Below are 22,977 nucleotides of genomic sequence, written 5' to 3'. Positions count from 1 at the left end.
ACAAAGTATTTTTCCAGGCAGCTGTTGGTAATGAAGGAAATGCATGAGATTAAATGTTGTCCTGTTACTGTAATGGAGCATTGTCTATTTCAGCAGGAAACACATCCACTATAAAGAAAATCCAAGAGGTATATAGTCCTCCAGCTTGCAGGCACTTTTGGAATTCACATTGTCAGGAACAGAATCTAAGTCAAAAATCTTCAACCCAAAGATCTGCCATTCTTTCAATTCTAAGGAGAACATGTTCAGGGAGAATAATAAAATGTGCACATTGCCTGGTTGGAAAATTGGAGACTTGGAGAGTGAGATGAAGCAGTTACTGTATGCACAAATGTATGGAAATAAATAATGGGAAATTGCTGGGAGGTGATGAAGATGGTGTGTATGTGATGAAAGGGTTAATGTTAAGGTGTGCTTTAAGCATCATTGTCTATGATGTGATATGGGCTTAGTGGGAGACCAGGTTATAAAAGATTACAACTTACCATCTGGGTCTTCCTCAGTCTCATTAACAATGGCTCAAACTTACCAGACATTGACTGTCAATTGGGTGAATTTGTACAGAGGGTTCCCCTGTGTGAGACCTCGTGATTTTTCTCATGCTATTAGATCATAAAACCAAAAGATATATAGCAGAAGTTAGGCCATTCAGCCCTTCATGTCTTCTCCGCCATTCAGTCATAGCTGATAACTTTCTCAACCCCATTCTCCCGCTTTCTCCCCATAACCTTTTGATCTCCTTGACCATCAAGAACCTTATCTATCTCCATCTTAAACATACTCAGTGACCTTGCATCCACAGCTTTCTGTGGCAGTGAATCCTATAGATTCACCACTCTCTGGCTGAAGAGATTTCTCCTTATCTCTGTTCTAAAAGGTCTTCCCTTTACTGTCAGGCGGTGCTCTCAGTGTAACCTCGTCTGTCCTACAGGGTAAACATCTTCTCAACATCCACTCTGTCCAGGCCATTCAGTATTCTGTAAGTTTCAATTAGATCCCTCTTCATCCTTCTAAACTTCATCGAGTATAGACCCAGAATCCTCAAATGTTCCTCTTATGTTCCAACCCTGGGTCATTATCACTGTACTTCACTCACCCAATTCTCCCAGTCACTATAGGTGGTAACTCTCCACTGCCGGGATATTCCTGATGCAAACGTTGGACCTGGTCAAGTGTTGGCAATCCAGAGTTGCCCTCCACTGTGTACAGAGTGGGAGAGCACCACAAGCAATGTTTTCTGGGGCACATAGGTGGCACGGCTGCAGCTTCATTGCACGTTCCTGCATCTATCATTGAAACACCAGGTCACACAGCACTCCTGTCCTTAGACAGTGCTGTAAGGTGGGATGTGCCTAAGTCACTGCTACTACCGTTTTCACGTATTTCCAAGTTTTATTGTCTGCAGCTGTCAGACTCGTACATAGGTCGCATGCCTCATTTCCATAAGTTAAGCTTGTTATGTTGATATATTACAAGTGGATCAGTAACATGCTGATCAACTGTATTTTCTGGGTATTTTGTTTTCAAGTAATTCTGTTCGATAATGGCAAAGGATACCTTCTCAAAACTGGCTGAAAGTCTGCTTTCATGGTTTCTTTGTCAATAAAATTTTTAAAAATTCTATTATCTTTATTTGAGTTTGGGTTAGGCCTTAAATGAAGTATTGTGTGCAGTTCTGGGCACCACTCTTTTTGGAAATATAATGAGGCATTGGAGAGTGTGGAGAAAGGATTGTTTTAGAATACTGCCAGGGATGAGTTCAGTGGATATCCATGGGAAGTTGAGTGTTTTCTCCTTATAGCAGGGAATGTTGAATGAGCAAAAACTGGAAGTGCTGGGGAAAGCCAGCAGGTCTAGCAGCTGCTATTGACTTGCTGAGCTTTTCCAGCATTTTCAGTAACTTCAGATTTCCAGGATTCACACTGTTTTGGACTTTTTATCCCAAGATTAAATTGAGATTTGATGGGGCTGTTAAAAGTTACTTGGGACTCTGATAGAAGAAATGCTGAGTACCATTTTCAGCAGTGGAGGGACAAATGGAACCGACTTCCTGACTCCTTAAAGCCTGTCCATTATCTACAAGGCAAAGTGAGGAGTGCAATTGGATACTTCTCACTTGCCTAGAAGGATACAACTCCAACAATATTCAAGAAGCCTGACACCATCCAGGACAAATCACCCCACTTGATTGACACCACATCTACTCCTTCCACCACTGACACTCAGTAGCAGCAGGGTGTGCTATCTTGAAGATGCATTGCAGAAATTCACCAAAGATGCTGAACTGGCATCTCAGAAATCCATGACCACTATACTCTCTGAAATGGGTCATAGGTACAGATTCAATCATAACATTCCATAGAAATTGGAACAAAATTCTTGAAGGGCGGCATGGTGGCACAGTGGTTAGCACTGCTGCCTCACAGCACCAGAGACCCGGATTCAATTCCCGCCTCAGGCGACTGACTGTGTGGAGTTTGCACGTTCTCCCCGTGTCTGCGTGGGTTTCCTCCGGGTGCTCTGGTTTCCTCCCACAGTCCAAAAATGTGCAGGTCAGGTGAATTGGCCATACTAAATTTCCGGTAGTGTTAGATAAGGGGTAAATGTAGGGGTCTTGGTGGGTTGCGCTTCGGCGGGTCGTTGTGGATTTGTTGGGCCGAATGGCCTGTTTCCACACTGTAATGTAATCTAATCTAAAAAAGGGGAAAGATATTACCTGACTGTGAAGAAGAAGCATCAGGCCTGTAATTAATTAGATAATCCTGAATTGAACTGACGTAGTGCAATCAGCCATTCTTTTTGCTGAATCAGTGTAACATTTGTAGTTTAAAATTTGCTTTCTTGTCAGGCAACCACATTTTTGCAGAAAATGAAACGTTAGCATTGCACCTTAAAAATAAATAAGTAGAAATGGACAATCAATGGCACCTTAGAAAATTGGTAATGAATACATATCTACTGCAAAGCATTGTACATTGGGGGAGAAAAAAATAACAAATTGCTAAGTGGATGCATTCTACTAAGCTACAAATCAGTTTCTGGTCTAAACCGGTGTCTGTTGGTAATGTTTGCATCACAAGTGAAAGTCCCAGTTTTCCATTTGGCATTTTCCATCCTTTAGCACGAACATCTGTTGTGTTATTTCCATTTGTGGAGATATTGGCATCAATGACAAATGGAGAATGAGAATGGAAATAAATATGATAGGAATGCATGGGATTTGATTTGGGTAATGCTATCTTCAGTCAGTCACTTTGTTAGAAATAGTTCTTGTGCAAAGGAAGATGTTATGCTTGGAGCAGCTGGGAAGCTGCATTGAAAGCAAAAGGCCTCTGTTAATTTTTTTAAAAATCCATAAGCAATAGCTTGAAAATAGTGATGGCATTGTTGCTGGGCTCGTAATCCAGAAACCTCGGTAATGTTCTGGGAACTGGGGTTCGAATACCACCACTGCAGATGGTGGGATTTTAATTTATTAAATTCTGAAAGAATACCATTAAGACCATTGTAAATTGTTATAAAAATCGATCTGGTTTCACCAATGTCCTTTAGGGAAGGAAACTGTTGTTCGTACCTGATCTGGCCTGTATGTGACTCCAGACCCACAGCAATATGTTTGACTCTTAACTGCCACTCCCTTGCATCAGCTGTTGACAATTCTCAAATAAGGATTGAAACTAGATGGGCCAACCAAGATTGATGGTAGCAACAAAAATAACAGCAAGAAACTCAGCCCTGTTGATGCTGCAAAGTCCTCCTTAACAACAACTGGGATCAAGTGCCAAACTTGGGAGAGATGTCTCAGTCTAGTCGATCAATAACCAAATGTAGTCTCCTTAGACAGCACCTTCTAAACCCAGGGCCATTACGATCTAGGAGAACCAGGGCAGCATATCCGTGGGAACACTGTCATGTGCAAGTTCATTTCCAAACCATTTGCCAGCCTGACTGGGAAAACCAATTTCCTCGGTGTTGCTGTGTCAAAATCCTGGAACTCCCTTTCGGACAGTACTGTAGGTTCAACCCCACCAACCAAACTATAGTGGTTCATGAAGGCAGCTCCCCAACCTCTTCGCGAGGGCAACTAGGGATATACATACTAGCCCAGATAGTGATGCCCACATCACATGAATGCATAAAAACACTGCTGCCGGTATTAACTACTGTTCCATTTTTTAAGTCACAAGGAGAATTTCCAATGGTGGCAATGATGAGTTGTAGATGGAGCTGAATTTATTTGAGTAAAGATAGACTAGGAAAGCAAAATAATCTCTACAGCAATTCACTGGACTTGTAACCAGGGCGACAGCAATCAGAGTCGCATTAGCACAGCGAGGTTATTACTCCAGCAAGTGCAGTAAGTGGAGAATTGTTGCAAAATATAAGTTTTAAGTGTAAAATTAATCCCACAGTTCCCTTGTTATCTCCAAATTGGCTGAAACTTTGGCCCAACGAACTTGAGCCATGGCAATATGCAATCTACAGATGATATAGCCATTATTCCAAAATACATTTAAAAATGGATTGCCAGTAATAATTGAAGTTGTTGTTGGTCTATAATTCAAAAGGCAACTTCTTCTGATCACAATTCTAATTTTATATTCTGAGCCTGTTTTCTTTATTGACAGACAATAAATTAAAAATATCAAATGATATTTCAATCCAGTGGAATAAAGACAAAATTGTGTTTGAGCGTGGGTGAATTTTATACTTTTATGGATAGAGTTACAAAATGCATTCTCTTGAGCCTTAGGAGAGGGCGATGAGTCTTGACAGGGCTAGGCAATAAGAGAAATGCTTGTCTCCATGGTGATTAATGGTGTTGACCTAACTCAAAAGTGTTCAGGTCACATACTCTCATGTATGATAGCATTTTTTTTGTCACACTGGTTACTCAGTAAGCATTGTGAACTAAGCGGAAGTAATAGCCCAGGTAGACTGAAAAGTGGCAATCACAATCAGATTGCCACTTTGCTCATATTTTCAAACATTAATACTGAACTTTTCACTTAGGGCCAGGAATTCTAATGGCTGCTCTGGATCAGAGACCAACATAATCGTGTCCCTCACCCCCCCTTAATGCAAGATAGTCAGGGTGCAGGGAGTCAGAGTCAAGCCATATCCGTTTTAGCAATAATCAATGTGCTGTGGTACAGTATATTACATGTCCAGCAAGGCAATTTGATAGGTGCTTTGAAAGGATAAGTAAGAGATTTCAAGTGCCAGGTATGTAGGGTGCCAGGTAAGCAACAGAGTGCTTTGGGTCGGTCAGGTGAGAGTGTCGGGGCTGGAAACAGAGTGTGGGGCAGGATTGTTGGGGGCAGAGTGTGAGGTGGTGGCGGATGTTGTGCAAGAGTTGGCAGGCAGGGGAAAGTGTCGGGATTTGTTAGCAAGGTTGTTCGCAGGGCCAGCGGGTAGGAAGAGATGTTGGATCTGGTGGTGACAAAGCAGGGAGGGGGTGTGTGGCAGTGAGGAAGTTATTGGTTGGGGGTTTCAAGATGGCAGTGCTGGGTGGGGGTGATGGTTGTTGGGGCCAATGGGACGTTTAGTCAATGGCATCGGGTCTGGAGGGGATAAGGGGGTATAATCATGTTGGGTTGGCAAGGGACTGTGGGCACAGCCTTAAAATTAGAGGTGGTCAATTTAGAATGGAAATGAGGAGACATTTCTTCAGCCAGAGAGTGGTGGGCCAATGGAATTAATTGCCACGGAGCGCAGTGGAGGCTGGGACATTAAATGTCTTCAAGGCAGAGCTTGATAAATTCTTGATCTCGCAAGGAATTAAGGGCTGTGTGGAGATTGCGGGTAAGTGGCGTTGAAATGCCCATCAGCCATGATTAACTGATGGAGTGGACCCAATGGGCCAAATGGCCTTACTTCCACTCCTATGTCTTATGGTCTTTTGGACTCTGGACAGGTGTTCGAGGGGTGTGGCAGTGGTTATCAGGACCCTCAGGTGTAAGGGGTTACCTGAGGGGCAGTTTGGAGTATGTTTAGATAACGATTAACAAAACTGAAGCACGGCATTCCAGATTATGCACTTAGGGTTTTTTTGGATGACTCTAGGTATAAGGAGATTTCAGGGCAATTCCCATGGAATTCCAGGAGGTCCCGATCCAACTCCAGTTGCTCAGATGACTCTCTAACCATTGGAATGCTGAAAAATAATGGATAAAGGAAGGGTGTGTATGTTGAAGACAACAAACAACATCAAAGATTGTTTCACTGGTGCATGAAGATTGGTGAAAACTCTATCCTGTTCCTCAACTGGTGGCACAGCACAAGAGTATTGTGTGATTTTTCCCTTGACTTGGAATGAAAGCTTACCTATTTATTTATTTATTTTTATCCTGGGGTTTCTTCATGTTGTCGGTAACACACTCACCTCAAATCACAAGTTAGTTAATTCAAGCTCCACCGCTGGAGACATGAGCACAAAATCAGTGTAGACACTTTGGTGTGGCACTGACAGATTGCTGCGTTATCAAAGGTTTCCGATAATATATTAAGCTAAAACTCGATCTTCCCTTGTTTGGATAATATATTCCATGACTATGAGGGCCAACTATGAAGAATATAAAAACTGACAAAATTAGCCTTTTTAAGTATATAAAATGGAAGAGAGATCTCTAAATGAACATAGGCCACTTAGAACATGAATCTGGAGAGATTGTTCTGGGGAACAAGAAAATGGCAGAGGAATTAAACAGATATTTTGCACCAATCTTCACAGCAGAAGATACTTTGAATATTTTATTAAAATTAAGGAAGATGGGAAGAATTTTGTAGCATGCCCATCACTAAAGAAATAGCATCAGACAAACTGATGGGCTAAAGGTAGTTAAGTCCCCTGGTTCTGATAGTTTGCCTCCTCGGATTCTAAAAGAGGTGGCTACAAAAATAGTTGATGCATCGGTTTTTATTTTCCAAAAATCCTTGGATTCTGAAGAAATACCAGAGAATTGGAGAACTGCCAATGTGACAGCCCTATTCGAAAAAGGAGGGAGATCAAAAGTGGATTGCTATAGGCCGATTAGGCTAACATTTATTGTTGGAAAATGATGGAATCAACTATTAAGGAAGTAATAATAGTACATTTAGAGAAGCATAATCTAATCAAGTAGAGTCAGCATGGCTTCATGAGTTTTTCATGGAAATCTCAACCAGAGTGTTTGGAGGAAAACCAGTAGATGTGTTGTATTTGGACTTCCAGAAGGTATTTGACAAGTTACTTCACAAAAGGCTAAGTTTTAAAATAGGATCCATGGTGTTGGAGGTAGGTATTGGCATGGACAGAGAATTGGCTGATTTGCAGAAAACAGGATCTGTACAAGGTGGCAGTAAGACTGCATTCGGATTACTGCAAGCAGTTTTGGTTCCCTTATTTAGGAAAGATATATTATCAGAGGCCCTTCAGAGAAAGTTCACTTGGATGAACCCTGGTATTGAGGGACTGTCTTATGAGCAAAGGCTCAACAGGCTGAGACTCTACTGACTGGAGTTTAGAAGAATGAGAGGTGATCTTATTAAAACATATAGGATTCTTAAGGAGCTTGACAGGATAAATTCCAAGGTGATGTTTCACCTCATGGGAGAGTTTAGGACCAGAGGGAACGGTATCAGAATTTAAAAATGAGTTAAGGAGGAATTTCTTCTCTGAAGGTTGAGAGTTTTTGGAACTCCTTGCCACAGAGAACAGTGGAGGCAGTGTCCTTGTGAATATTGTGAGACAGATAGATTCTTGATCAGTAGGGGAATCCAGGTTACAGGGAATATGCAGGAAAGTGCATCTGGGGAATTAAAGATCGGTCCATGGTCCCGTTGAATGGTGGAGCAGGCTCAAGCGGCTGAATGGCCCACTCGTGTTCCTGTTTCTTATGGTCTATTACCTTATGAACAGAATTTCCCCCTCCACAACCTCTTGTATACAAGAGCATGGTTACTATTACATTTCATAAATACTTAATTGGTTATGCAGTGCTTTGATGTGACATCTGATTGTGAGAATTATCAGATGAATGCAAGTCTTTTTTTCCCTTAAGCAGTCAGTTTATAACTGTCCATTTTTAAACTAGAGATGAAAAGACTTGGGTTTTTTTTGCCTTAACATGTTATTGGAATGTGTTCAATGTCAGAAAGATTCAATAATCTGTCAAATGATTGATGTAAATTCTCACAAGGTTAAGAATTATTACTGACAGTAACATGTACATTTCTACAAATAGGCAAATGGAAGATTTTGAGATTGCAGGAACAGATTGCAGGGAATGGTTATCAACACTGTTCTTTCCATAAACATGTTCACTAAAGTACATTGTAGACTTTATCCAATCTATTGAAAGATAGGCCTCTTAAATCTCCTCTGATCCTCAACATAATCATTAATCCATTCTAACTTTTCCATCATTCAACTTTGGAGTGCTACCTTTAGAGTCAGCAATTCCCTTCTAACCCCAACATTATGTCCCATTGACTGTTAGATCACCTGAGTTTACAGATTTCACTGTAACTGCATTCTTGTTAACCCTGCATTTCCCATGGCTAATCCACCTCGGCTATACATCCCTGGACACTACGGGGCAACTTGGCATGGCCAATCCACTGACCCTGCAAGACTTTGGACTGTAGGATGAAACCGGAGCACCCAGAGGGAACCACGCAGACATGGGCAGAATGTGCAAACTCCATTCAGACAGTGACCCAAGGCTGAAGTCAAACCGGGTTCTTGGTGTTGTGAGGCAGCAGTGCTAACCACTAAGCTTCCGTGCTGCTCCTGGTACAGTGTACTATTGATGTCAACTGGTACTTAGCATGGTGTATATGGAAATTTGATAAAATATTTGAAAGAGAAAGTTTTACGTATTTTGGCAAAGACATTGCACAGAAGGCTGACATAAATAACTCGAGCAGAATGTGTCCACAAGCCAAGCAATTGAGTGCAGAAGAGACTCAATAGGCCTGGCTGCATCTATGGAGAGACAGACAGAGTTAATATTTTGAGTCCAGTATGACTCATCTTTGGTTCTGAAGATTCATACCAGACTTAAAATGTTAATTATTTCTGCCAGACCTGCAGAGTTTCTCCAGCATTTTGTGTTTGTTTCAGGTTTCCAACATCTGCAGGGTCTGTTTCTGTGCTGTACATCTCTATGACTCTACGTAATCAAGTAAATTAGGTGGCCTGAACATTTCCCCCCATCAAAGTTTGTGAGAAGATTTGTAGCTCGGGTGCTCATTGCTGAGGTTCTGTTCGCCGAGCTGGAAGCCCTATAATGGTAGTGTTGTCCCAGTCAAATTCATGTTGCTTGTCGTCTGCATGTGTGACTACTAGGGATTCCCCCCCCCCCCCTTATATATTGTATACTTTGTATCATCTTAATGATATTCATGGTTTGACATTGGAAAATGAATGTGGGAATCTGAGTCCTTCTAGGAATTCTCTGCCATCAGAATGTGCCATACAATATATTCTTTTATAATTCAAATGTTAGATTAATTTTTGGTTTTTGAGAAATCTTAACAAAAATGTTTCTTTATGTGCTCCGTGCTGTACGTCTCGATGACTCTATGCTAGAGGAAATGTTATAGTATTGAAGGTTATTCAGGGATCATAGACCAGAAGATGTGTTCAATCATTAAATAGAGAAATCACTTTGGAATGATCTTTGAACTATCTGTTAATTCTGGGAAAGAGTCAGTTTGCAAAGCCAATTCTCACAAGGTTAAGAATTATTACTGACAGTAACCTGTACATTTGACAACAGTTGACAATAAATCATTTTCAATGTGATTTGACGACTTGTATGAGAAAATTATGTGAAAAAATAAAGCTGGTGAAGACTTGATTCAAATGCATGTAAATAACTTATTTTATTGCAGAGGTTGCCCCACAAGTAACCGTTATGGCACCAGAGGGTAATCACCATAGGAAAAGTAGAGGTCCCACCCCGGATTGCTCACCACCGTCCCCAGATACAGCACTGAAAAATATTGAGAAAGTTATCCGACCTCAGGTAAGTTGAGTTGGTGTGACTTATCTATTGTTGCTGCTAAATAAATAGGTTGCAAATAGTAATCTAATGTTTCACAAATACAAATCACTAGATTAAAATAGCACTAATATTATGATGCTCCAGAGTTTATTTAGGTAATGCTAATATTTTTGAACATTTGAAGCAGGTATCACTCAGTTTTGTTCTTTTATTAATAGGAGGAATGGAGTCTGATTTCTTTTTTACTCTAACTTCAGTCCAAGTCTACTACAATGGTGGTGGCCAATTGATTCCTTGCTATTTGTAACTAATGTCATCTTTGTCTTTGGTTCAGCTCCTTTATTCCTTGTTCAATCTACGTGATACACAAAGACAGTCTAGCATGAACTATCCTACCTGCATTGCTAGCTCATTTGAAACACTATCTCTCAATGGAGGAGGACTGTGCTCTAATTAATCCATGTTCTTATGTGACACACAAAATATTTATGTATGATTTTTAAAAATGAGAAAAGGAAGATGGTTTTAATTTGTGCCATATGTTGCCTAACACAACAAAGAAGGTGGGATTTGGGTTGGCAGAATTGTGAATAGTATCTTAGCCAACACAGGCAGAGACTTATTAAAATTGATGAAGTGGAAGCAGTGGCATATCTGTAAAGTGGGCGGCTATTTACATGGAGTGGCCTTCCAACTGGTCCTTGGAGGAATCTTAGTCCAGAAATACATTTTGCTGCAAAAATGAAATCCAGCACTTGCAATGCCAATATTGTCAGTCAGGAATTAGACTGTTGTACATTTTGGGTCTGTTCTGACCTAGATGCCAGATCATTCTCACTGTAAAACTGAGCAATCAAAAGTGTAGGCTTTGTTCTTTCACTTAATATTGTGCAGTCAACGATGAGTTATCTTGCAAAAGTGTTTATATTTGCATAAGACCATGTGGCATCAATATTTGCCTTGTGATTAATTGCTGCTTCGTTGAAAAAGTGTTAAGTTAAATAGCTTTGCGAATCTTCATCGTTGCTAAGGGAATTAACATAATGCCATAATGGCATCTCCCTGTTGTCAGATTATAGACAAAATTTGAGGTTTCAACAATTCCAACATCTGCCTGGAGTGAGCACAGTGTCCTGTTTTATAAGCTGCATGGTGAAACCAAGCTGGAAACACAATCTCTGGTGATATGTGCTTTAGGAACCTCATATTAAAGATGTAGCTATGAATGACCAAAGCATCTTATTGTGTAAGCGTGTCAAACTGCTTTAAAGCTGTCGCACGTTGTCATTGATACACTGGAGGAGAGCTTCCAAATGTATTTCTGTCTTGTAGGTTTTAAGTAATAGCAACTTCTGACAAAGAATGAGGTTTTAATTATGTAATGTTATTGACATTATGAAGACATCTCAAAATTCCTCACAACTGATGTCCTTGTTATTAAGTTAGCAAACACAGAGTAAATTGTATTTACATGACGCCTTTAATAGAGAAGAAAGATGAATTTACTGTAGCAAAACTGGATTAAAAATAGATGCAGAAACTAAGAAACGCAAGAAAGGAATTTTGGAGGAACCTAAAGGAGGGCAGGGAATTAAGGGTGGAATTAGAATGCGGACCCTGATTGGCTAAAGACACAGCCACAGGAATTGAGTATTGAGAGTGGAGTGCAGAAATAGATATGTCAAAGAAATGAAGAGCTCTCAGAGTTGGGCAGAGATGATGTGTGGCGACAGGATATATGAAGGTGTGTGACTGGAAAAGATTTTAGAGTTTGGGACAGATGAGACTACGATGGCAGGGGTGATAGATGAGCACGATTAGATGCAGAATAGGATGTGGACCAGAGAGCTTTAGTGGTGTCACAAGAATGATGAAAATATTATTGGATTTCAAATGCCCTCTGTTGTTTATGTGTCTGGAAAAAATTCTGAGAGCATTAAACTGGGAAATACCATAAGCATCACCCACTGTGATAATGTCATATAGACATGTGGACAGAGCAGTTCAGAATCTGAAAGGAGTGAAACCTAATGTCTAGCTATCCTTTCAGTCTCTGAACAATGTCTAGCCTGTCAGTGTTGACTGCAGCTAGTATATCTACCAGACCAGACTCGTTGAATTAGACCAGGAAGTGAGTAAAGCTTGTAATTCCTGGTGGACCATGGAAAATCTAAAATGGCATTGAGATACACACTGGAAAAGTTTGAAAAAGCTCAGATTAAGCGTTGCCATCATCATGAGTGGGCAGTGTGAGGTCTGGTTCCAGAAATGGAAGTAAAAGATCCATTACAGAAATATTCACCTAAGGTTGTAAGTCCAGGACGTTGGGAAGCTGGCTTTAAGCAATAACATCTGGCAGCTTAAACTCCTTAGGCAGCCTGGACTGAAAGGGACAGAACATTTAGGAGACTTTATTTGGAACAGGAGAAAGGCAGGTGAGTTTAGAAGGAGGAGAGGGAATCTGATTACAACTTATAGAATACTGAGAGGCCTGGGTAGAGTGGATGTGGAGAAGATGTCTCCACTCGTAGGAGAGGTTAGGACCTGAGGGCACAACCTCAGACTGAAGGGATGGCCCTTTAGATCTGAGATGAGGAGGAATTTCTTCAGCTAGGGGGTGGTGAATCTGTGGAACTCATTGGGCAGAAGGCTGTGGAGGCTAAGTCACATTGTATTTAGAAGAGAGATAGTTCCTTGCTTGTTAAGGAGATCAAGGGTTACGGGGAGAAGTCAAGAGAATGGTATTGAGAAACCTATCAGCTTAGGGTAAGGTAGGTGATAGCCTAGTGGTATTATCAATGAGTTATTAATCCAGAGACCCACTTTACATTCTGTGGACCATGGATTCAATTCCTGCCATGGCAGATGGTGGAATTTGAATTCACTAGAAGTTTGGAATTAAGAGTCTAATAATCATGAATCTGTTGCAGATGGTCAGAAAACCCATCTGGTTCACTAATATCCTTTAGGGAAGAAAACTGCCATCCTTACTTGCTCTGGTCAACATGTGACTCCAGAACCACAGCAATCTGGTTGACTCTGAACTGCCCTCTGGGCAGTTTGGGGTGGGCAATAAATGCTAGCCAGGCTAGTGATGCCCTCATCCTGTGAATGAATAAAGCAGACTCGATGGACTGAGTGATTTAATTCTGCCGCTGTATCTAATGGTCTCAGGAAATCAGCAGAAACTTGGAAAGTCAATGTCTTGGAGATGGTAAAAATAATTATGTACAGAGACTTATAACCTTACTGATGACAAAGACAACTGTATGTGGGTCTATAAAGTTTAATACTGCAGCGTGTCATAAACACTGCCTGCTATCATGTTGTCATGTGCACTTTGGGCAGAACTGCTTTGAACACTGAGAACTCAAAGGATAGCTGTAATCTTCACTACTGCTGAGAACACAAGACGTCAACTAAAAAACTGTCATCTTAGCTGAAAACTACACCACAAGGATGCCCTTAGCCCTCTGCATTGCTTCTGTAAACTGTGTATGTCTTGCATCTTTTTATACCCCATTTTAACATATTACTTGTGCATGTGAGCTTGATGTTGCATCGATATTATTTTTTCTCCGGGTCAGCAGATACTAAAACTACTATTTATTTCACTCAGGAAATCTTTATAATTGGTTCTTACGTTTTACTGGAGATCAGTATAGCTTTGTCACATGACGTTTTTGTTGAAGCTAACCCAGAGATATTGAAAATAGGGGGCCGATATATCCCTCCTATTGTTATAAGGGGCTGAAGCTTACAGAAGATGGAGTGTGACATTAGGGCTCAGTTCGAGGATGTTGGAGATTAAATGATAAAAAAGCCTTGGACGAGTGTTTTCGTGAAGTGACAGAGCATTATCCGGAGTAAGTGTTGAAAGGATAACAAAGGGCAGCTCTGTGCAAAAGTAACCAGATGAAAACAAAATACAAACCGGCACTTGGAAAAATAAAAGAATCCAAATGAAGGATAAAATTCATGGTCTGAAATTGTTGAACTCAACGTCGAATCCAGAAGTTGAGGTGTAGTTCTTCATGTAGGCATCATGATATGTGAGGGATAGCCTGTTGCTCCTGATTCTGAACTCATTACTTCTTACCATTGCTGAGCTCTTGAAATTAATTTAGTTTCTTACTGTCCATTTTGTTCCCATAATGATATTTGAACAATAGGTAACTGCAAGGTTAATACCTTGTGCCCACCTTTGAAATATCAGAATGACATTTATTGTTCTGCAGTCTGTAAGTACTACCTCCAGTATTTATGGGACTGAGGAACATTAGCCACAGCCATTTATGTCTTTTTCCTCTCTCATTTACTTGAAGCTTTTAGGATATGTCCCATTTGGCTGAAGTGTCTCGTAAAATTCGAACTCTTTAATTTTATGTATCGTCCAATGATTGACTAATGATTGGTTCCATCCCTAGTCCTTAATTCAGAATGAGTGGGTCTGGAATTTAATCTTCAGTTTCAGATATTGCTAATTCTTGATTTTCCTATACTATTTTGTCCCATTTTATAATTTGAATTACCCACTTTGTTTGCTGTAAACAGCTTTAAAAACATAATTTGCCCTCTCACTTGAAGCCATCCTGTTTGCTGTTGGTTTTTCTGCTAAATCAAATCTTCGTCTCATGTTTGCTCATATTGTATCATTCTTAAACTCCTGGCTGTACTAACTCTCACTGCTCATATTTCTATTGATCATCTTGCTGGCTCTGTACATTCCATTCTCTTATATTGCCTATTTCAGTCTTTCTCCGGATCAGCAGACAGCTGTATATCCAAGATTAGACCTGATCTCAGTTCTCGTGCTGTGCAGTTGCTGCTCTGAACAATGCCCTGCACAACTTTCTACATCTGTCTTCCTTAATAAAGTATTTTTGCTTAAATGTCTTTATAACCATTTTATTTTGTTAGCCATATATTTTGTTTTGTGAAGTCATAGAGTCATACAGCATGGGAACAGACCTTTTGTCCAATCTGTCCATGCCACCCATAATCCCAAACTATACTAGCCCCACCTGCGTGCACCTGGTCAATATCCCTTCAAACCTTTCTTATTCATGTACTTATCCACATGTCTTCTAAATGTTGCAAATGTATCCACAACCAGACCACTCTCTGAAAACACACACACACACACACAAACCACTCTCTGTGTAAAAACAATTGTGTTTCATGTCTTCTTTAAATCTTTCTCCTCTCACCTTAAAAATGTGCATCCTAGTCTTGAAAGCTCTCACCCCAGGGAATAGACATCTGCCATTCGCCTTATCCATGCCTCCCATAATTTTCTAAAGCTCTATAAGGTCATCCCTCAACCTTCTAAGTTCCAGTACAAAAACAATCCCAGCCTACCCTTATAACTTAGACCCTTCATTCTTAGCAACATCCTGGTAAATCTCTGCTGAACACTCTCCAGTGTGAAGCATCTGAGAAGACTGATAAACTGAGGAATGAAGTCTACTTAGGAAGGCAAGGTACTAATTTCTGTTAAGCTACATTCTCCTTATCACTTATTTGCAGGCAAATTTTTTGTGTTGAGTATCTGGCTGCTTTCCTTAACTTGTGAATACTCCTTAATAGTATAAACATATTTGGTAATTATTGCATTAGGGCTCACACACATTACAGCTTTTTTACTTAGAAACCTAATTTCCCATTCCCCTTGACAAAAGACATCATTTGTAATTGAATGATCGAGTGCAGGCTGGTCTTTAATTAAAACATATCATGGAAGCAATGACTAAATTTTCATGATCCAATATTCATTACTATGATTAGCTCAAGTTACTCAACCTGCAATAAATTCAGCAACATGCTGAAGAGATAATTGGAACACATTTTGGATCAGAATACGTATATAAAATGTGGTGTCTTGTGGCAGACTTAGTGACCCTTCCTCTGGGCCAGAACACTCAGGGATTCATGTCCCACTAGCTCCAGAGCTGTGTCATGGCATACCTGAACAGATTCATTAAAATAACAATGTACACAAATTGCACAGTGCTCTGGCATTTTTGGTTTGCATTGTGTTCTGCAGTGGCAGGGCGACTGGACATTGGAGTTTTCAACTGCAGCAAAATGCAACAGAATATTCATTCATGTTTAAGCTTTGCATAGCACATGATTTGTTCCACTTAACTAATCCAGAATAGCTATATTTTGTAACTTATATATAAGTAGGTGAATAAAAAGTTTACCATAATTTTCCAAATATAAGTGCAGCTACATTGATGTGCAGTCCCAATTTGCATAAACAAGGAGCTAAAATTGCATTATCTCTGCATATACTATTCATCTGGACGTTTATAATGCTGTAGTCAAAGTGTTGTAACTGGCCAGTTGAAGGGGTGTACTGCAGCAGCAGGCTTGTGTGAGAATGCCACACTCCGGAAGGATTCCTGCACTGCCTGCTTCTTCCATGCTTTATCAGATAATAAACCAATCACACAAAATACCTGGACAATGAGAATCACGGTATGGTTTTGGATGGCACCCTATCCCATGGGATGTTGCTTGAGTCCTTTGGTTAAGTAAACTCCCTGAATTTGCCTCAGTGGAAATCCCCCACCAAGACGATCTTAAAAGATGCATGTTTCACAGGCCCCAGTTTTCATTTGCAACCTTCCGTTTCCTTGTGGGAGGATCCATTCTTCTGCCCTCACATAATCTCCGGCAGGCACAAAAGACTCCACAATAGGCCTAAAGAACAGACCCAAAACTTTGCAAGCAAAAGATGGTCAGACCCAACAGGAATGCCCACTTACTGGTTGCAATAAAAAAGCAATTTGATTTAGTCACATATTTAATACATGTAATAACTTAAAGTTCAAATTTTAAGGTTTAAAAAATGTTTCTATTTGGAAAATTATTGTAAGTGTTCAATTTTCAGCTTTTCATTTTAAAAAAAGAACAAACGCTTTGAATTGTTTCTACCACAATGTGAAGGATGCTCCATTCTTCTGGTTTTGGTCAGAATTGATGGGCAGAATCCTATAGGGTTCTCAACGATGTGGGCAATGGCAAAATGTGTGGCAGAATTGGGCGACAGAGCCCTTTTTTTTATTCACCTGCGAGGCATGGGTGTTGCTGGCTTGCCCTTGAGAAGGTGATGGTGAGTTTGCTTCATCTTTTATGTTGTCCACAAGTGGCATGATGAGGTTCTCTCTTGGCAGTGACAAGATGCCAATTGAAGGGGATTAATGCTGCCTGGACTTGGAGGATATGTCTCACAAACAAAGGTTGAGGGAGCTAGGGCTTTTCTCATTGGAGCAAAGAAGGATGAGTGGTGACTTGATAGAATTGTACAAGATGATGAGAGGCATAGTTAGAGTGGATAGCCAGACTTTTTCTCAAGGCAGAAATAGCTATCACATGGGGCATAATTTTAGGGTGATTGGAGGAAGATTTAAGGGAGATGTCAGAAGTAGGTTCTTTACACAGAGAGTGGTGGGTGCATGGAATGCACTGCCAGTGATGGTAGTAGAGTCAGACACATTAGGGACATTGAAGCGACTCTTGGATAGGCACATGGAAGATAGGAGAATGAATGATGTATTGAAGGTGTGCAGTGCCCTGTATGAGACTGTCAGTGCCCCAATGTTCAGACTGATTCTAAAAAAGGGTTTTACAGAATCTTACGTGGTTTCATGCAGTTTTTGAGCAAAATAAAATGTAATTTTGCAAGTAAAAATTCACCACACAAACTTATATGTGTGTATGTGTATGTGTGTGAGTATAAAGGGGTTAAAGCCTGTGAGAGGGTGTGTGGGAGTGTATGTGTGAGCGGATGAAAGAGGGTCTGCGTAAGTCTGTAGGTGTGTCTGTCTGTGTGTGTGTGTGTGTATGTGTGTGTCTCTGTGTGTGTGTGTGTGTGTGTGTGTGTGAGTGTGTGTGTGTAGTGCAGTGGGGTTACCTGTAGTGTGACATGACCCCAAGGTCCTGGTTGAGGCCATCCTCATGGGTACCACACTTGGCTATCAGCCTCTGCTTGGCCACTTTGCATTGTTGCCTGTCCTGAAGTACACTTGGAGGACGGTCACCCGAAGGTCTGAGGTCGAATGTCCCTGACCACTGAAGTGTTCCCCAACTGGGAGGGAACACTCCTGTCTGTTGATTGTTGTGCGGTGTCCATTCATCTATTGCCGTAGCCTCTGCTCGGTCTCACCGATACACCCATGCCTCAGGGCTTCCTTGCCTGCAACGTATGAGATAGACAAAGTTGTCCAAGTCACAGGAGTACCTGCCATGTACATGGTGGGAGGTGTCCCCATGCGTAATGGTGGTATCTGTGTCAACACTCTGACGCATCTTGCAGCGTCTACCGTGACAAGGTTTTATGGTGTTGTCCTGAAAACTGGGCGGTTTGCTGCAAACAATGGTCTGTTTGAGGTTTGGTGGTTGTTTGAAGGTGAGACGTGAAAGTATGGGGAGGGTCTTGGTGAGGTGCTCATCCTCATTAATTTGGGTTGCAGGCTGTGAAGAACATGGCGTAGTTGTTTGGCTCCTGGGAAGTACTGGACAACGAAGGCGACCCTGTCGGTTGCAGCTCGTGTCTGTCTCCTGAGGAAGTCATTACGGTTCCTCACTGTGGCACGTTGGAATTGGCGGTCGATGAGTTGTGCATCATACCCCATTCTTATGAGGACATTCCTGAGTACTTTCAAGCACCCGTCATGTTCCTCCTCATCTGAACAGATCCTGTGTATGCGTAGGGCCTGTCTGTAGGGGATTGCTGTTTTAATATGTTTCGGGTGGAAGCTGGAGAAATGTAGCGTCATGAGGTTGTCTGTGGGTTTGTGGTAGAGTGAGGTACTGAGGTGCCCATTCTTGATGGAGATACATGTGTCCAAGAATGAATTAGATACTAGAGAGCAGTCCATGGAGAATTTGATGGTGGGATGAAACTCGTTGTTTCAGTGACTCCTTGCTATGGGTCCAGAGGAAGAAAATTTTGTCAATATAACTGAAGTACAGTGTTGGTTGGAGGTCCTGTGTAGAGAACCTGTGCATGAAAAGTTGGCATATTGAGGTGCAAATTTGGTCCCCATTGCTGGATGAAGAACTGGTTGTCAAAAGTGAAGGCATTGTGATCGACAATAAAGCGGATGAGTTGTAGAATGGTGTTTTGAGATTGATAGTTGTTGGTGTTGAGTACTGAGGCTGTTGCAACGATGCCATCATTGTGGAGGATACTGGTGTAGTGTGCTGAAACATCCATTGTGACGAGGAATGTTCCCAGTTTGACTGGTCCGTGGGTCCAGAGTTTTTGTAAGAGATCTGTAATGTCGTGACAGAAGCTGGGGATCCCCTGTACAATGGTTTCAAGATACCTTCGACAAAGCCAGAGAGGTTCTCACACAGAGTCCCAATGCCTGATACGATAGGACATCCTGGAGTATTGGCTTTGTGTATCTTCGGAAGGCAGTAGAAGTTGCCTACACGAGAAGTACGTGCGATGAGCGCGTGTAGGCAACTCTGAAAGACTGGATCCAAAGTCCTGATCAATGTGTTTAGTTCATGGGTGTGTTCTTTGTTGGGATCAGCCGGTAGTTGCCTCGAGGTGTTCCTGGTTGTTTAGTTGTCGGTACACTTCCTTGCAGTAGTCCGTTCTATTCTGAATGATGATGGCTCCCCCTTTATCTGCTGGTTTGATGACAATGTTGTGATTGATTTTGAGGGCATGGATAGCATTGCATTGTGATCGGGTGATGCTTTGCTCTATCTTGTGGGTACGGCTGATGACTCTGGCATTGATATATTTCCTGATGGTTTGAGCATACATGTCAAGCTCAGGGCAGCAGCCGTCCGGTGGGGTCAAAATTGATTCCTTTGGTCACACTTCTCCGGATCCCTGTGATGATGTTCCGGTTCCTCGATAGGCTCATTGGGATCACTGCTGGCAACTTGAAATAATTCCCGGAGTCTCATTTGTCTGATAAATTCCTCTGTGTCTGCTGTGTGGGGTGAATTTGTATTTGCAGAATTACATATTATTTTCCTCAAAAGCTGCATTAATCCACCCAAGATTCTGTAATCTCTTTTTTACATTAGAATCAGTCCGAACATCGGGACACAGACAGCCTCACACAGGGCACCTCACACCTTCAATACATTATCTGGGCCAACATGGCACCTACTGTTAAATTTCACTTGAGACTCTAACTTTAAAAAAGTTCTGGGAACTGAAACCAACATGCCCATTCTCAAAGATGAGAGACTTAACAACCAATCAAGATATTTTTCAATGTATAATTTCAGTTACATCACACTGTAAATGTTTGCTATAAATTCTGTGTCCTAGGATCTTATACTCCACAACCACCTGATGAAGGAGCAGCGCTCCAAAAGCAAGTGCTGTCAAATAAATCCGTTGGCCTATAACCTGGTGTTCTGTGATTTTTAACTTTGTCCACCCCAGTCCAACACCAGCTCCTCCGAATTATCACATTCAGAAACCTTGGCTTGCATTGTCTCGCCGTTTTGCACTTTGCTCCCTCAACCAAAAGGCTCATATTACGACATTTTTGTTGTGCCATTTATTGCAGATACAAAGCCAGGAAGCTTGTCATGGTTGTCAGCAGGACCACCGTCCAGTCCAGGGGAGTAGCCTTTGTTTGGGTGAACCCTGCGCAGTAAGTCAAGGGCAGCTTCTGATCTCAGTCAGTCGACTGCTCGGGGTGGTCAGAGTCACAATGCTGCACTCCTTAGGAGTGAGGAGTTGAATGATGGGCAATACACTGTTTGTCTTAATCCTTTCTCACCCAGTATGGAGAGGCAGGTATTGTGTGAGACCAAAGTGAATGTCACAGATGTTGGTATAAGTGGGGAGGTGTCCGAATGAGTGAGTAAGGCAGCACAGAGGGAATTTAGATTTGTAGGTGACAGTGAGGTGAACAAAGATGCTGCAGACAGGAGTGAGAGTAGTAGAGTATGATGAGTCTTAGAGAAGTTCGTACAGGAACAGAGATAGAATGAGTGTGCATTATTGGGGAGAACATTGTAAAATCTAACCTGGTGGATGGACAAGGTCATTGTCCTCCTTCCTCCTATACTGGGTATTCCTCCAGACAGTGGACTGTACTTTAACCCTGGTGCCAACCTTGGAGCAGGTTTGCAGTCTCAGCACCCTGTTCAGCAGGGCCTCCAGGATTGTTGTCACAAAGGAGCGAGCTAATATCTCCCCACCCCCTTAACTGACGCATCCAGCCACATCTCAGGAAGTGTGCAGAGCTGCTCTAGACTGACAGAATCTGTCCAGGTACACATTGAGCTTTTAAAGAAGGTATGGATGCAAGGGATTCCAGTGAGCCCTGGGATATTCACCAATGCTCTGGGAATGGCGTGAGATAAGATGGCGTAGAAATCAGACATGAGAGATGCGATGGGGGCATAGTAGATAATTAATGAAATAGGTTTGGTAAGATATGATGAAGGAACGCACGAGAGATGTCACTGACAACCTCCAAAAATATTGATGCAACATAGACTTAGCCAAAGAAAGTCAGATTCAGCCCAATATTTAATTCTAACTGAGCGGTGTAGTTAAGATTTATCCTGTGTGAATGTTGACAGTCTGCTTAACCGTAACCATAAATTTTTGTGACAACATTATTTTGGGCTTGATGTTTATTTCCATCAGCAAAATATTCTGAATATTTGTTACTTTGATTATCAATTTATTGAGGGAGGATCATTCTTTCGTGATGAAGAAGAGAGCAGAAGACCAAACGTGGGGAAACATTAGCTCCTACTTGGTTGAATTCCCATTATATTCATCATGTATGTTGTATATTTAGATTTTGATGATTTACCTGTTCTATTATCAGTTTTTTTTTCCCTGCTAATGCAGCATTTTTGTCTCATCAGTGAAAGGGAGCTTTATTTTTGTGCTGATGTGCTAGATGCATCAAATATTGCCTAGATGCATGAATAATGAGGTAAGATTAATAAGAGATCTCGTAGTTAAGAATCCTCTGGGATTAGTGACCACAACATAGTAGAATTTCAAATTCAGTTTGATTGATAGCAGCTCGAATCTAAACTACTGTCCTCAACCTAATAAGGGCAATTACAGAGGTATGAAGAAAGATTCAGAACATAGAACGGTACTGCACATTACAAGCCCTTCGGCCCTTGATGTTGTGCTGACCTTTTATCTGACTCTAAGATTAAACATACCCTACGTTTTACAATCATCCGACTCTACTACCACTGCTGGCAGTGCATTCCACACACCCCCTACTCTGTGTAAAGAACCAACCTCTGACATCTCTCCTCAACCTTCCTCCAACCACCTTAAAATTATGCCCCTTTGTAACAACCATTTCTGACCTGGGAAAAAGTCCCTGGCTATCCACTCTACCAGTGCCACTCATCATCTTGTACCCCTTTATCAAGTCACCGCTCTTCCTTCTTCGCTCCAATGAGCAAAGCCTAGCTCCCTCAAACTTTCTTCATAAGACATGCCTTCCAGTCTAGGCAGCATCCTGGTAAATCTCCTCTGCACCCTCTCTAAAGCTTCTACATCTTTCCTATAATGAAGCAACCTATAATTAAGGCATAATTACCTGTATTGGCTATAACGTGATTCTGGTCCCATTAGTTTAAATGGCATGGCTATTGTGCAATTTTCTTAACACGAGATCGCACAAGAACAGAACTGTTGTATTATATCAGAACCGATTGTATATAAAAAAAAAAGTAGCTTCAGTAAGTACAAGATCCTTAGAGGATGCAACTGGGCAATTGATGAAGGAACAGGGTAATGGCAGATAATTTAATCTAGTATTTTATATTATCCTTCACAGTAGAGGACACCATAAACATCCCAAGGATAACAATAAGAAAAGTTCCCAGAGAAGGAAAGATTTGATTTGGAGTTTGTGGGGTGAATTTGTACTTGCAGAATTACATTTTATGTTGCTCAAAAACTGCATGGATCCATGTAAGATTCTATAAATCCGTTTTTTAGATTCGA

The 22,977-nt window shown here is 41.3% G+C and overlaps 1 protein-coding gene across 18 annotated transcripts in view; it reads left to right on the top strand.

Moving 5' to 3' along the window:
- Positions 1-22,977, top strand: part of anks1b (ankyrin repeat and sterile alpha motif domain containing 1B) — an 813,858-nt gene that overhangs the window by 597,341 nt on the left and 193,540 nt on the right. For all 18 annotated transcript variants that reach the window (XM_043713629.1, XM_043713643.1, XM_043713627.1 and 15 more), the window contains one exon: positions 9,880-10,013. In XM_043713629.1, the coding sequence (XP_043569564.1) occupies positions 9,880-10,013 (134 nt within the window). The remainder of the gene's footprint in view (positions 1-9,879; positions 10,014-22,977) is intronic.

This window comes from Chiloscyllium plagiosum, chromosome 23, assembly GCF_004010195.1.
Source record: "Chiloscyllium plagiosum isolate BGI_BamShark_2017 chromosome 23, ASM401019v2, whole genome shotgun sequence".
Classification (NCBI taxonomy): Eukaryota; Metazoa; Chordata; class Chondrichthyes; order Orectolobiformes; family Hemiscylliidae; genus Chiloscyllium; species Chiloscyllium plagiosum.
Note: the sequence above shows the minus strand (reverse complement) of the source record. Positions and strands in the feature narration are given on the sequence as shown.